Source organism: Lithobates pipiens, unplaced genomic scaffold, assembly GCF_037356315.1.
Source record: "Lithobates pipiens isolate NorthernLeopardFrog02 unplaced genomic scaffold, aLitPip1_a1.2 Scaffold_8, whole genome shotgun sequence".
Lineage (NCBI taxonomy): Eukaryota > Metazoa > Chordata > Amphibia > Anura > Ranidae > Lithobates > Lithobates pipiens.
In genome coordinates this window covers 504,348,729-504,365,398 of record NW_027507903.1, presented here as the reverse complement: position 1 = coordinate 504,365,398, position 16,670 = coordinate 504,348,729, and the positions used below count along the sequence as shown (strand labels likewise).

Here is a 16,670-nt window from a genome sequence, read left to right as displayed (position 1 = left end):
TAATAGGCTTGTACACGTATAATATTCTTTCTTCCAAATATAGAAAGAATATTATACTTGACTGCTGCCCTTCTGCTGCAGTCTGCTAATCATTCACAACTCACTTGTTCCACAAAGCTCTTTATCAGGACTGGTAACTTGGTCTGTCTAGGGTGCTACGGTACATAGGCTTGGGTGCGGTACAGTCTGCTGTTCTGTAAGGACCGCTATCGGTCCACAATACATAGGGTTGCCGTGCACTACTGCTGACCGCTGCCCTATACTGCAGCAGTCCTTCATTGGTATAGGGACTGACGTACAGTCTGCTAATCACTAACACACAACCTGCTTGGTCCACAAAAGTTCTTATAAGGACTGGTAACTTGGTATAGGGTGCTACGGTACATAGGCCTGAGTGCGTTACAGTCTGCTGTTCTGTAAGGACCGCTATCGGTCCACAATACATAGGGTTGCCGTGCACTACTGCTGACCGCTGCCCTATACTGCAGCAGTCCTTCATTGGTATAGGGACTGACGTACAGTCTGCTAATCACTAACACACAACCTGCTTGGTCCACAAAAGTTCTTATAAGGACTGGTAACTTGGTATAGGGTGCTACGGTACATAGGCCTGAGTGCGTTACAGTCTGCTGTTCTGTAAGGACCGCTATCGGTCCACAATACATAGGGTTGCCGTGCACTACTGCTGACCGCTGCCCTATACTGCAGCAGTCCTTCATTGGTATAGGGACTGACGTACAGTCTGCTAATCACTAACACACAACCTGCTTGGTCCACAAAAGTTCTTATAAGGACTGGTAACTTGGTATAGGGTGCTACGGTACATAGGCCTGAGTGCGTTACAGTCTGCTGTTCTGTAAGGACCGCTATCGGTCCACAATACATAGGGTTGCCGTGCACTACTGCTGACCGCTGCCCTATACTGCAGCAGTCCTTCAGCGGTATAGGGACTGACGCACAGTCTGCTAAACACTAACACACAACCTGCTTGGTCCACAAAAGTTTTTATAAGGACTGGTAACTTGGTATAGGGTGCTACGGTACATAGGCCTGAGTGCAGTACAGTCTGCTGTTCTGTAAGGACCGCTATCGGTCCACAATACATAGGGTTGCCGTGCACTACTGCTGACCGCTGCCCTATACTGCAGCAGTCCTTCATTGGTATAGGGACTGACGTACAGTCTGCTAATCACTAACACACAACCTGCTTGGTCCACAAAAGTTCTTATAAGGACTGGTAACTTGGTATAGGGTGCTACGGTACATAGGCCTGAGTGCGTTACAGTCTGCTGTTCTGTAAGGACCGCTATCGGTCCACAATACATAGGGTTGCCGTGCACTACTGCTGACCGCTGCCCTATACTGCAGCAGTCCTTCATTGGTATAGGGACTGACGTACAGTCTGCTAATCACTAACACACAACCTGCTTGGTCCACAAAAGTTCTTATAAGGACTGGTAACTTGGTATAGGGTGCTACGGTACATAGGCCTGAGTGCGTTACAGTCTGCTGTTCTGTAAGGACCGCTATCGGTCCACAATACATAGGGTTGCCGTGCACTACTGCTGACCGCTGCCCTATACTGCAGCAGTCCTTCAGCGGTATAGGGACTGACGCACAGTCTGCTAAACACTAACACACAACCTGCTTGGTCCACAAAAGTTTTTATAAGGACTGGTAACTTGGTATAGGGTGCTACGGTACATAGGCCTGAGTGCAGTACAGTCTGCTGTTCTGTAAGGACCGCTATCGGTCCACAATACATAGGGTTGCCGTGCACTACTGCTGACCGCTGCCCTATACTGCAGCAGTCCTTCATTGGTATAGGGACTGACGTACAGTCTGCTAATCACTAACACACAACCTGCTTGGTCCACAAAAGTTCTTATAAGGACTGGTAACTTGGTATAGGGTGCTACGGTACATAGGCCTGAGTGCGTTACAGTCTGCTGTTCTGTAAGGACCGCTATCGGTCCACAATACATAGGGTTGCCGTGCACTACTGCTGACCGCTGCCCTATACTGCAGCAGTCCTTCATTGGTATAGGGACTGACGTACAGTCTGCTAATCACTAACACACAACCTGCTTGGTCCACAAAAGTTCTTATAAGGACTGGTAACTTGGTATAGGGTGCTACGGTACATAGGCCTGAGTGCGTTACAGTCTGCTGTTCTGTAAGGACCGCTATCGGTCCACAATACATAGGGTTGCCGTGCACTACTGCTGACCGCTGCCCTATACTGCAGCAGTCCTTCATTGGTATAGGGACTGACGTACAGTCTGCTAATCACTAACACACAACCTGCTTGTTCCACAAAAGTTCTTATAAGGACTGGTAACTTGGTATAGGGTGCTACGGTACATAGGCCTGAGTGCGTTACAGTCTGCTGTTCTGTAAGGACCGCTATCGGTCCACAATACATAGGGTTGCCGTGCACTACTGCTGACCGCTGCCCTATACTGCAGCAGTCCTTCATTGGTATAGGGACTGACGTACAGTCTGCTAATCACTAACACACAACCTGCTTGTTCCACAAAAGTTCTTATAAGGACTGGTAACTTGGTATAGGGTGCTACGGTACATAGGCTTGAGTGCGGTACAGTCTGCTGTTCTGTAAGGACCGCTATCGGTCCACAATAGATAGGGTTGACGTGCACCACTGCTGACCGCTGCCCTATACTGCAGCAGTCCTTCAGCGGTATAGGGACTGACGTACAGTCTGCTAAACACTAATACACAACCTGCTTGGTCCACAAAAGTTCTTATAAGGACTGGTAACTTGGTATAGGGTGCTACGGTACATAGGCTTGAGTGCGGTACAGTCTGCTGTTCTGTAAGGACCGCTATAGGTCCACAATAGATAGGGTTGACGTGCACCACTGCTGACCGCTGCCCTATACTGCAGCAGTCCTTCAGCGGTATAGGGACTGACGTACAGTCTGCTAAACACTAATACACAACCTGCTTGGTCCACAAAAGTTCTTATAAGGACTGGTAACTTGGTATAGGGTGCTACGGTACATAGGCTTGAGTGCGGTACAGTCTGCTGTTCTGTAAGGACCGCTATAGGTCCACAATAGATAGGGTTGACGTGCACCACTGCTGACCGCTCACCTATACTGCAGCAGTCCTTCAGCGGTATAGGGACTAAGAGTTTTGTCACAGGGTCATTTAAAAAATGACATGCAGAGGAAGAGGCAGGCCCTTCCGCAGGGGTGGTAGGGGTAGGGCAGGAGCAACAGGCTTGAGCCAAAGTGGGAAGTTGCAGAAGGTGCGTTCAATTACTTTAAAGGATGCACCAGACTTGGTTGAGTGGCTCGCTCAGCCTTACTCTTCTGCACCCTCCTCATCCTCTCGATCTGCACCCTCTTCTTCACTCTCTGCTATGTGCACCCCCAAAGACACTACCACCAACAACACGACCACCACCACCACCACCACATACCTTCCGCTTGAGTCACTGGAATTATTTTCCGATCCATATCAAGAGGACATTTCTGATGCGCAGCCACTCTTGGTATTGGATCAGGAAGAGGAGGTAGCAACAAGCGCTACTCAGCAGTCTGACGCCAGTACCCAGATCAGCCCAAGGAGGAGGTTGGTCCCCGGTGTTGCTGCCTACTCTACTTATAGCGGTGGGGAAGGTGACGTTGATGATGACGTGTCTAGTGATGTCACGTGGGTGCCCACAAGAGAGGAAGAGGAGGGGAGTTCAGAGGGAGATATGGACCAGCAGATAGGGAGGAGAAGCAGCAATGACTTACATTGCACAGCAGGGACAAAGCAGACTGCAAATGTATCAGGAGCGAGTCATCGACCATGTACGGTCACATCTGGCGCTCCCAGGACACCGGCACATGGCTCCGCAGTGTGGGCTTTTTTTAACGTGTCCGCTGCTGACAATAGCGTTGCCATCTGCAATCTTTGCAGTCAACGCGTTAGTCGCGGTAAGCCCAATACTCACCTAGGGACGACCGCCTTAAGAAGGCACATGAGCAGCCATCACCGAGCCCAGTGGGAGCAACGGAACACACAAAGCCACACTGCAGGCTCTCACCGTCCAGCCTCGTCTTCTACTTCTCCTTCTCCTCTCTCCTCACAATTGTCCTCCACTCCACCTTCCATCACGCCAAGCTCACATTTTTCTGCAAAAAGGCAGGCTTCCGTGGGCCTAATGTTTGAGCGTAAAAAAATGATGACGCCGGATAACCCTCTTGCCCAACGGTTGGCGGCTGGCTTGTCAGAACTCATAGCCCGCCAACTACTGCCATATAAACTGGTGGACTCGGAGGCCTTTCGCAAATTTGTGGCCATTGGAACACCACAATGGAAGGTCCCAGGAAGGAAGTATTTCTCAGAGAAGGGCATCCCAGAGCTATATGGCCATGTTCAGCGGCAAGTGAATGTATCTCTGGCACACAGTGTCGGTGCCAAGATACATCTGACCACAGACACGTGGTCTAGCAAACACGGGCAGGGAAGGTATATCAGTTTTACTGCCCACTGGGTGAACCTTCTGACGGCCGTCAAGCATGTAACCCGTGGCACCCGTGTAGATTTGGTTTTACCGCCACGGATTGCATGCAGGCCTGACTCTTCTTCTCCTCCTCCTACTCCATCCTCCTCCCTCTCCTCCTCAGCTGCCTCCTCCTTTTCCGCTGCTAGCGTCTCTTCCACTGCACCGCCCAAGCTCCCCAGAACCTATTCCACATGCCAGGTGAGACGTTGCCATGCCGTGCTGCGTCTGTTGTGCCTGGAAGCAAAGAGCCACACTGGCCCGGCACTCCTTTCAGCTTTGCGTTCACAGGCAGATGAGTGGCTAACACCGCTCAATTTGACAGTTGGTAAAGTGGTGTGTGACAACGGTGCCAATCTGCTTAGCGCATTGAAACAGGGCAAAATCACGCACGTGCCGTGCATGGCACACGTCTTAAACTTGGTCGTGCAGCGATTCCTTGTCAAATACCCTGGGGTCCAGGACATCTTGCGGCAGGCAAGGAAAATCTCGGCCCATTTCAGAAGATCTTACACGGCCATGGCTCGCCTTGCTGACATTCAGCGGCGACACCATCTGCCGGTCAGACGTCTTATTTGCGATTGCCCGACGCGATGGAACTCAACCTTCTATATGCTTGATAGGCTGCTCCAGCAGAAACGTGCAGTTAACGTCTACCTGTATGAACTCTGCGAAAGAAACGGTTCTGGGGAGCTGGGTTTTTTTTCACCGCGCCAGTGGCTGCTCATGCGCGACACATGCAGACTTCTGCGGCCATTTGAGGAGATCACCAAACTGGTCAGTCGCAGCCATGGCGCCATCAGTGACATGGTACCTTATGCCTTCTTTCTGGAGCGTGCATTGCGTCGTGTCATTGATCAGGCTGTGGAGGAGCAGGAGCGGGAAGATGAGGAAGTCGCAATGCTGGATGAATTCCCAGGGGGGGCTACTCTATCTGAGACAAGTCAACAACAGGAGTCTGATGAGGAGTCAGAGGAGGATGGTGCCGGGGCGGATGAGCAGGAGCAAGAAGAGCATGCTTTAAACCTTTCTGGGATCCCTGTTGTGCGAGGATGGGGAGAGGAGAATGAAGAGGACGACATTATCCTGGATGATGAGCAGGAGCCAGGCCACCACACCGCTTCCACTTTAGTGCAAATGGGGGCCTTCATGCTCCAGTGTTTTAATAGGGACCCCCGTATAAAAAGCATGAGGGTCAAGGACCAGTACTGGGTGGCAACGTACTTAGACCCCCGGTACAAACACAAAATGGCGGAAATGTTACCGCCGTCGCAGAGGGCTGTCAGAATGCAGCACTTCCAGGCCTTGCTTCGAGAAATGCTGCATTCTGCTTTTGCGTGCGCTGGCAGAGGAGCAATTCCCACTCCCAGAGAAGGATTTGCGGGTACCAATCCAACAGCGCCTGCAAGAAGAGGCCGGTTTGAAGATGTGTTGGTGACTTCGGATATGAGGTCATTCTTTCAGCCGACCCATCGACAGGTGTCATCCGGATCCAGCATCAGGGAACGCCTAGACCGTCAGGTGTCCGACTACATTGGGTTAACGGCCGATGTGGACGCTCTGAGGAGTGATGAACCCCTAGACTACTGGGTGGGCAGGCTTGACCTCTGGCCAGAGCTTGCCCAATTTGCAATCGAACTGTTGGCTTGCCCCTCATCCAGTGTCCTGTCCGAAAGGACGTTCAGCGCAGCAGGGGGGATTGTGACCGATAAGCGTACTCGCCTAGCTCACCACAGTGTTAACTACCTCACATTTCTAAAAATGAATGAGGCATGGATCTCGGAGGAATTCAACACATGTGATCAGTAGACCATGTATATGTCTATAAACAATTTTTGGAATCAAGCACACAGACCTTCTTAATTCATTTGGCTCACTTCCCTGACCCAAAAAAGCACACCGTACTATATGCCCCTACCCTCCTCTTTGAAGAGGTTGAGCGGTGTCATATTTCTACTGGGGCTGCTTATTATGAGGGGTTCCCACCATCCCTGTGCTGTGCTGACTTCCTCCTGGGTGTTCTTATTATGAGGGGCTCCCACCATCCCTGTGCTGTGCTGACTTCCTCCTGGGGGTTCTTATTATGAGGGGATCACACCATCCCTGTGCTGTGCTGACTTCCTCCTGGGGCTGCTTACGGTGCTGCTGTCAGCGCTGTATGTCACGGAGCTGCTGTCAGCGCTGTATGTCACGGAGCTGCTGTCAGCGCTGTATGTCACGGAGCTGCTGTCAGCGCTGTATGTCACGGAGCTGCTGTCAGCGCTGTATGTCACGGAGCTGCTGTCAGCGCTGTATGTCACGGAGCTGCTGTCAGCGCTGTATGTCACGGAGCTGCTGTCAGCGCTGTATGTCACGGAGCTGCTGTCAGCGCTGTATGTCACGGAGCTGCTGTCAGCGCTGTATGTCACGGAGCTGCTGTCAGCGCTGTATGTCACGGAGCTGCTGTCAGCGCTGTATGTCACGGTGCTGCTGTCAGCGCTGTATGTCACGGAGCTGCTGTCAGCGCTGTATGTCACGGAGCTGCTGTCAGCGCTGTATGTCACGGAGCTGCTGTCAGCGCTGTATGTCACGGAGCTGCTGTCAGCGCTGTATGTCACGGAGCTGCTGTCAGCGCTGTATGTCACGGTGCTGCTGTCAGCGCTGTATGTCACGGAGCTGCTGTCAGCGCTGTATGTCACGGAGCTGCTGTCAGCGCTGTATGTCACGGAGCTGCTGTCAGCGCTGTATGTCACGGAGCTGCTGTCAGCGCTGTATGTCACGGAGCTGCTGTCAGCGCTGTATGTCACGGTGCTGATGTCAGTGCTCTGTATTACGGTGCTGCTGTCAGTGCTCTGTATCTCCTGCACCCTCTTGTTTGCCTACCCTGGTCCCTGACCTTCCCTCTCCTCCATTGCCTTCATTAGCTCCATAGTCCTGAATTGTCAGAACAATTTCCCAAATAAAAAAAAAATGCTTGTAGTTATCGATCCCAAATTCACCTCATACATGTATTATGCTATTGTCCAGGTGGTGGGACTACGTGCTACCCCCTAATAATTACCCCGTGGCCGCAAATTCGACCTAAAGGTTTGCGAAATTCGCCTCCCATTGAAGTCAATGGAGCCCGCGGCGAACGGTCGTTTTCGCGAACGTTTGTGCCCGTTCGCGTTTCGCGTTCGCGAAACGTCCCGTCGGAAGTTCGTCCATCACTATTCAGCAGATCGCTAGTTCATTGGTACCCTCATTCAGCAGATCACCAGCTTACTAGTATCGTCACTCAGCAGACCCCCTGCTCGGTAGTACCCCAAGCTCTGCTAATGCCCCACTCAGTAGTACCCCAAGCTCTGCTAATGCCCCACTCCGTAGTAGTACCCCAAGCTTTGCTGATCCCCTGCTCAGTAGTAACCCGCAGCTTGGCTGATCTCCCGCTTGGCTAGTTCCCCGCACAGTAGTAACGCCCAGCTTGGCCGATTTCCACCCCCCCAGTAGTAACACCAGCCCAGCTGATCCTCTAGTTTGTAGATCCTCCTCGCTCTTTGGTCCCCACTGACCTCCCACTATATTTCTCCTACGCTGTGCATCGCATGTGACATCTGCTAGTTTCTCTTTCCCCAGTCCCCCAGCTCTTTTCATCCTCCGCCGTTCAGTGCTCTCTCTTTATGGTCCCCACTCACCGTCTGCTATAGCCTTCCCATGTTGCACACCACGTGTGCCCTCTGTTAGTTGCTATGCTCTAGTTCAGACCCACTCACCTTCCTGCTGTTCCATGCTGCACATCAGATGTGAGGTCTTCACCAGACACTTCCAGAATATTGTATATACACATGAACCGGAAGTGACTGCTGATGACGTCTTTCCAGGTCAGTTGTTGGCTTCCCAGTGCATACTGGCATATATCATAATATCTACAATACATCCAAAACAAAGCGTAGCTAACTCTGAATAAAAACCTCTCAAAAGCTGCAGGTGCTGTGAGCAAGCTTTGTCACTTTGAAGCACCAATAAAGTGATATGGGGTAAAAAAATTTGAAGAAAAGAAAACGCAAGGTGTGAACAGGACTGTAAACTTACCATTTTATTTTGTGAGAGGTGCTTTGATTGCCATTCTTTTCTTTAAAAAAAATTTGTCAAAACGCCACATTTTGAAACATGTCTAAATGAGCCTTAAGGGTTCATTTACAAAGCAGCTCTGCCCCTTATAGTGTGAAGAGCTGTGTGTGTTTGTATTTTTGTACTTGCAGAAAGCTATTTGCAGATGGTCTATATTAGTAAGCATCGGGTGTATGAACTCATCTGCACAGCAGAGTCGGACAGTTGTAGAGGGATGGGTGCATGAACCTGAAAGTACAGACTGTGTTGGGGTGTGTGCACCAGTTCCTGTGTACCTGTCAAACTCGGCTGAACTGGTGAGTATATAAATCCAATGCTTTTTAATTTACTAGAATGCAAGAAAAACACACTCTTTATGCTATACAGGGCTGAGCGCCTGCGTGAATGAGTCCTTAGAGAGGTTTATGTAAGGGCTCCTGCGCTGTATATGAAATGGAAAAAGTTATACCTGACTGGGTGCTGCAAACACTTTATGAGTTACACTCTCATATAGATATACAATTAATAACTAAAAATTGATGTTGCGCTCCCACGAAAAGGTGAAAAGGAAGGGGGAAAAATATCCCACAAAAATATATCCTTATTTAAATAGTGTAAAAAAGGAAACTTTTAACAGATATTTAAGTAAAGTGCTCAGGTGCATGGTATATCTGTCTAACATTAATGATTTACAGAGAATATCATAAATAAATAAATTAATAGACGAAGAAGGCAATTGATGTGTAAACAACAGAGTATCACTCATGCTGTGATAAAAAAACAGTGATCAAACAAATAAAGTGCTAATGTGCATATAATATCGCTTACAGCAAATCGACATAAAAAAATAACACAATGCTATTATTATTCAAAGTGACCAGTATAATAGTCCAATAGTGGGTAATGCAGTGAGGGTGTCACAAAAACTATGAAGCTGTATAGTGAAATTGTGCATTCACAGTGCAATACTCTCTCCACTCAAGTGATATCCACGTGTTCACTAGGCACACCAGGTAATTACCTTACTGCTGTAAGGTAAACAGCGTATATAGCCTCTAGGAAAAAACACTGGGGGTCAGGGAGAGGACTTCAGACTCCTATAGCGTCACCACCGTCCATAAAGTTACTCCATGGGTGAAGCCAGCATAAGCACTCAAAGGATAAATATGAAACCCGCCATAGTGTAGTAGATTAAAAGTTGTCAATTTTATTAAAAGATTAAAACTACTCACACAATGGTATCCTACGTGACGTAACGCGTAGGATACCGGAAGTGACGTCTACACCCCGAGCGGTACACTCGTAGTCTGTTTACTGTGCGACTTATCTCTGACATTGTGTGAGTAGTTTTAATCTTAATAAAATTGACAACTTTTAATCTACTACACTATGGCGGGTTTCATATTTATCCTTTGAGTGCTCATGCTGGCTTTACCCATGGAGTAACTTTATGGACAGTGGTGACGCTATAGGAGTCTGAAGTCCTCTCCCTGACCCCCAGTGTTTTTTCCTAGAGGCTATATACGCTGTATACCTTACAGCAGTAAGGTAATTACCTGGTGTGCCTAGTGAACACGTGGATATCACTTGAGTGGAGAGAGTATTGCACTGTGAATGCATAATTTCACTATACAGCTTCATCGTTTTTGTGACACCTTCACTGCATTACCCACTATTGGACTATTATACTGGTCACTTTGAATATTAATAACATTGTTTTATTTTTTTATGTCGATTTGCTATAAGCGATATTATATGCACATTAGCACTTTATTTGTTTGATCACTGGTTTTATATCACAGCACGAGTGATACTCTGTTTACACATCAATTGCTTTCTTCGTCTATTAATTTATTTATTTATGATATTCTCTGTAAATCATTAATTTTAGACAGATATACCATGCACCTGAGCACTTTACTTAAATATCTGTTATAAGTTTCCTTTTTTACACTATTTAAATAAGGATATATTTTTGTGGGATATTTTTCCCCCTTCCTTTTCACCTTTTCGTGGGAGCGCAACATAAATTTTTAGTTATTAATCCTTAGAGAGGTTGTCTTCATCAAACATTTGCTCTCACTTGGAAAAAATGGACTCAACCTCCGTAACAATTCTTGTATGTTGCAGTAAGAGACTTTTATATACCTGATGATCATACTGATGCTCTGCTGGCTCGGGCACCGATAATTGAGAGGTTGGTCATAATCATTAACCCATCGTTCTGAAGGAAAGAACCAGGATTCCAAATGATTAACAGGAACAAAAAAAGAAAAAACTATGGTTGCCCTTATATAAAATGGCTCAGTGTGTCACTTCTGTAGAGCATGTATGAAACAACCGTTAGAAGAGATATAAGTGACATCTTTGTGAAATTTTAGAAAGTTAAAGCCTTTATATCAAAGCAGAAAATACATAGGGTTATTCAAAAAGATTGAGCAGATTATTTCAAACAAATTGTAAGGGATAGAAGCACATTCCATACATCACTGGATAGAGGAAGGTTCAAAGCTTTATGGTCCTTGAGGTAGTAAATTTGCACATGAACACCATGTGTTGCACAACAAACGTCAAAACAGTAGACCATTTCTTGCCACACATGAATCAAATGGACACAAGTGTAATTGAACATGTCAATGTCTCAGATCTTGAAGAGTAGCAGGCATAGGTGGGACAAACACTCTTTCTTTTATGTAACTCCCTTCAGCGAGTCTCTCATGTTTGACGACTATGCAAGGATCTTTACCCAAATTCTAACACTAAAGCGATTAACCTTACCAGAGAAATTAAATGTTCATTCAGCCAAAAAAATGAGTTGCTCAGAAAAATTGTCCTCTTCCATATCCTACAGAATTGCAGTGCAAAATTCGAACCCTCTGCTATGGTCACCAAGATGCAATAGCTGCAGTAACTGCAACTTTTATGGCTTCCTATGCAGATGTTTTTTAGGAACATGCCATACCACTGTTTGAGGAATTCTACGTTTAGCGTTTTGTCTATGTTGTGGATTTCCAGGGGATCTGTTCAAGCGCACCTCAGATATACTCAACATTTTCACCTGATGTGTGAGAATGACCATTGATTTTTTGTTTGCATATGCAACCATCTCCACCAAATTTTATGAGCCAATCCTAAATTTGCTTATGAAGAAAGTGGCTTCTTTGTTGAACCGATGGCAGAAGTCATGGTGTACTTGAACAATAGACTCACATTTCGCAAACTGCATCACACAAAATAACTTCTGTGGTGTCGCCATTTTCCTATAATTGTGTGGATTGGGGGTCTGTGCAGTCTCCCTGTCACATTAGGTTACACGGTGGGAGGCAATTAGAGGAACCAATCCCCTGTATGTAGTAGCCAAAAGCCAGCTTCTCCTCTTCCCCCTCCTTTCAGCTGTTGTATTCAGGGAATCAGTTCCTCTAATTGCCCCCACCACACCAATCACTCTCTGTGCCTGCTGCCCATTACATATTACCGGACCCTTCCCTGCTCTGCTGGCTTCCCCCTTCTCTCTCCCATCAGCTGCTGCTGGGGATTTTTTCAGGATGGAAAGTGGGGAAGTGGCTGATAAATATGTAATTTATCAGTGTGACAAACCCAACCAGGACAGGCAGAGGCGGCTCTAGGCTTTGTGAGGCCTTAGGCAAAACTTAAACATGAGACCCCCCCTCATGCCCATAATAGGACAAATAATTCAAGCACTAAAAAGTAACTGTATAAGGAGGTTACAGAGAAAGGGTAAGTGGATACAGTACAGGGGGCAGGAGGGAACAGTACAGGGGGGAGGCTAAGTGGACAAAGTACAGGGGGCAGGAGGGTACAGTACAGGGGGAGGGTAAGTGGACACAGTACAGGGGGCAGGAGGGTACAGTACAGGGGGAGTGGAAGTGGACACCGTACAGGGGCAGGAGGGTACAGTACAGGGGGAGGGCAAGTGGACACCCTACAAGGGGCAGGAGGGTACAGTACAGGGGGAGGGTAAGTGTACACAGTACAGGGGGCAGGAGGGTACAGTACAGGGGGAGGGTAAGTGTACACAGTACAGGGGGCAGGAGTGACAGTACAGGGGGAGGGTAAGTGTACACAGTACAGGGGGCAGGAGAGTACAGTACAAGGGGAGGGTAAGGGGGCACAGTACAGGGGGCAGGAGAGTATGGTATAGGGACAGTAATGTATAATACAGAGCTGCTCTCACAGATCCTAGCTATTCTGACAAGCTGTCACTGGGGAAAGAAACATCCATCATAAAAGTGTGTACCACAGTAAAATGTTATATAGTGTGATAGAGATATCAAGAATAAGTAATATATGTACATTCCGAAGTGCTGGTACAATAAATAATAAGCATAAAACATACATGTCACACAAAAAAATCCAACAAAACTGTGCTGTGATAAACGTGTACAGACCCACTGCAAACTATTTTCTCGGACTTCAGTGTACCATCACCAAAACAAAGCATATACCATTTGCTTACCAAAAAAATTAGACTCCTTAAACTTATTAGGTCACATGCACTTGTCATCAGCTGGATATTTACAACCACTTCACTCAAAAAACAGCACTGCAGGCATAGGATCTTGGTCCGGTACCAACCACAGGGAACCCCCGTAAATGCAAAGAATAAAGCAACACCAGGACAAGTAAACAATTTGTTGCTTTATCCCAGTAAATTTGCTGTAAGTACATTACTTTAATAAAGCAGATAATAAATGTCCTGATAATGCATACAATATGTTATTATTCTTTGCATACACGGGGTTGCTGTGGTTGGTACCTAACCAGGCAGAGTGGTGAAAGGACGCTCCTGGGAGAAAGTTATTATAACTGCCTTGTCACTTTTTGAGTGAAGTGGCTGTAAATATCCCGCAGATGACAAGTGCATGTAACTTCAAAAATTTAAGGAATCACATTTTTTGGTAAGCAAATGGTATGTGCTTTGTTTTGGTGATGGCACACCGAAGTCTGTGCAAACAGCTTGCAGTGGATATGCACAAGATTGTGACAGAACAATTGGAGTATGTGTGTGCGTCTGTATATATATATAATTCTTGACATCTATCACATTGCACTTTAGGCACTTTCACATGAAGGATCCAATCGGGTCCACCTGTAATATTTTCAGGCAGACCTGATCGGACCCTCCATTCTCTTCTATGGAGCAGTGGATGTAAATGGACTTTTGCCACTTACACCCACCTACCTTCAATCCGACCCAACAAAAACAAACTGAAGGGGGATCTATTACCCTCTGTCTGGGCTGATCAGGATGAATGTCAGTTGGGTATAAACAGACAGTCTGACTGCACATAGAGCAGTATGGGCTGTGTCTGTGTCCGCTTGGCATAAGTGGAACAAATACAGACCTGTTAACCTCTTGCTCTACTCGGAGGGTAGTCAGCAGACAGACTCCCTGCTGAGCAAAGCAGAGTCTGTCCCACGTGAAAGGGGCCTCATTGATGTCTTGTTTTGTCCCATCACCTTTGCTCTGTCTGCCCCCATGTATTCTCTAACTGTCATCATCTCTCTTATTCCCTTGCTCTGTCCTTATATCCCCTTCTCTGCCCAATCTATCCCTCCTCTATCTCTAGATGGTCCCTATTATGTACATGCAGCAGGCTGTGTAATCAGTACAGTCCGACATGATACAGCACCTTACCTCTGTGTAAAATGGACCCTCGCGCCACTATGTGCTAGACGTGAAATAGATCTACGTGCATAACAAAGTATAATGTAACAATCTGTGGAATAACAAAAGTGCAAGTGCTACTAAATAAAACAGAAAATGCAGCGGGACAAAATAGTAAACACAAACTATCACTTGAATAATTAAAAAAGAGAGTCCTGCGCAAATAATACCACAAAAAATGAATAATGTATAAAAATGTGAAAAAAACAAGAGTCAATGAAAATATTTCAAAATAAACACACCAATAGTGTAAGTGTGTAGTGAAAAAAGCACTGGAGGAAGAACAGGACCAAATGTTCCAAAAAGATCAGGCTCCCAGAACTCTCACCTCAGAGATGGAATAATAAGGCAAAAGAAAGTAATTCCAATGGACTTTTCCTTCACTTCTCTGTGCACAATCATCCCTACGCGTTACGTCACCACGTGACTTCTTCATGGGGATCCATGAAGAAGTCACGTGGTGACGTAACGCGTAGGGAGTGGCCGTAGGAATACCGGAACAAGCGTAAGACTGGCTGTACACGCCAGATCTCTTTCTGTTTGATATTTTCTTTTTAAATGTGAGAGTCCATTTGCTTTCTCTTAAATAAATTTATTCAGTTTTGGAAACCACTACACTATTGGAGTCCCCTTTCTCTCTCCCTTCCCCCTTCCCCTCTGTGTTTTCTTTAAGTTTCATACCACGAGGATACATATGCTGCAGCATTACTCATAAGAGGTTGAATCGGCCCTCTAGTGGTAGAAGTTTATACCATTTGATGATTGTGCACAGAGAAGTGAAGGAGAAGTCCATTGGAATTACTTTCTTTTGCCTTATTATTCCATCTCTGAGGTGAGAGTTCTGGGAGCCTGATCTTTTTGGAACATTTGGTCCTGTTCTTCCTCCAGTGCTTTTTTCACTACACACTTACACTATTGGTGTGTTTATTTTGAAATATTTTCATTGACTCTTGTTTTTTTCACATTTTTATAGCACCTTACCTCTACCCTCCTCTTAGGATCCATGCCATTCCTCCTACTGTGTCTGCTGGCCCCTCCCCCGGTCTCACTCTGCCCCTCCCCCTCCTCTCACTTACTTCCAGTTCACCAACCAGTTTGCTGGAATGGAGGCAGTTCTGGTACCGCCCACATGGGAGGAGATTCTCTTGGATAGAAGCAGCAACTGATCGATGTGCTGAAATTAAAGGCCATCATCTGCCTTTCATGTGGGAGGAGGAGGGGCCGCGGAAGCTCATGAAAGTTAGTGTGGAAGCTGAAGCTTGCAGTGCCCGGCGCTGCATGTTACCGGTCTGATGTCTGCTTTGCTGAGCAGGGCGGTGCCAGCATAAGCACTTGAAGGACCATCAGCTTCAGTGCCCCCCTCTCCTGCCCCCCTAAGGTGGCCTTATACTAACGCCAGCGGCCAGCCCTGCTGAGTGTCTCTCTCTGTGATCCGGAGCTGTCAGCCTCAGGAGGTGGCTCTCTAATTAGACAGATCAGGCAGCCGCGAGGCCCCTCCCAGTGCGGGGCCTAAGGCGACCGCCTAATATGCCTAATTAGAGAGCCGCCTCTGAGGACAGGGGCTTTTGGAGAGGACTAGGGGCTAGCCTTCTACCCTCTGATTATGGCCCATGGAGAAGACCAGGGATTTTTTTCTGTTTCTCCTAGTCAAAGCATGGAAATCAGTCCAGTTCCGTCTCTGATCCCATGGAATAGATCATTCTTGAATGATGGACAATGTGATGGACAATGCGATGAACACAGAGCGAGGCTTGGATAAATTCTCTGAATAAGGACAATAAAGCTTTACTTTTGGAGTGGATGAACGGTGTAATATTACAGGTCAGGAAATATGGTCACCCCCCTGCAGACTGAATTGGAGAAGCTTCTCCACTGGAGACAGAAATATTTATCAACAATATCCCTCACAAATCTATGAAGATAAATTAATTCCACTTTTTCAGACTGCTGGAACATTGCATTAGTTTTGTCTTATGTAGTGAACAGATTACACCAGTGAAAGCCAAACAGCATGTGTAATGTACTTGTGTATCTGTGGGGCTGGTGTCGAACTGTCTAGGTTGGCAGTGATCTGAGTCACCTAGGCTTGTTAATTAGCTTACTGTTGAACTAGATTGCTGTTTATGTTTACTGTTCATTAGATGTACTGTTGGATAGATTGCCGTTTACGGTTTACATTATTTAGTATAATGCGATCAAGCTCTTACCTGATTTTGTGTGATATATATTCTGTGTGAATTTACAATAAAGTCAATTCCAGCTATAATACATGAGTCCTTGTTCCAGAGGGGAGGAAGATGTATCTTGGTGGAGGCACCCAAGCTGGGTGCCAAGCGGTCCATCACAACCAGCCCCTTCATTTTGCTAATGAACACAGTAAACACTGTTTAATAT

The 16,670-nt window shown here is 46.8% G+C and overlaps 1 protein-coding gene across 4 annotated transcripts in view; it reads right to left on the bottom strand.

Moving 5' to 3' along the window:
• The window catches only part of LOC143960553 (hemagglutinin/amebocyte aggregation factor-like), a 54,080-nt gene that overhangs the window by 12,356 nt on the left and 25,054 nt on the right, over positions 1-16,670 (bottom strand). For all 4 annotated transcript variants that reach the window (XR_013270341.1, XR_013270342.1, XM_077469269.1 and 1 more), the window contains exon 2: positions 10,736-10,811. Coding sequence is in view for 2 of the 4 variants with exons in the window: in XM_077469269.1 (XP_077325395.1) it covers positions 10,736-10,811 (76 nt within the window). In the remaining 2 variants the exon portion in view is untranslated. The remainder of the gene's footprint in view (positions 1-10,735; positions 10,812-16,670) is intronic.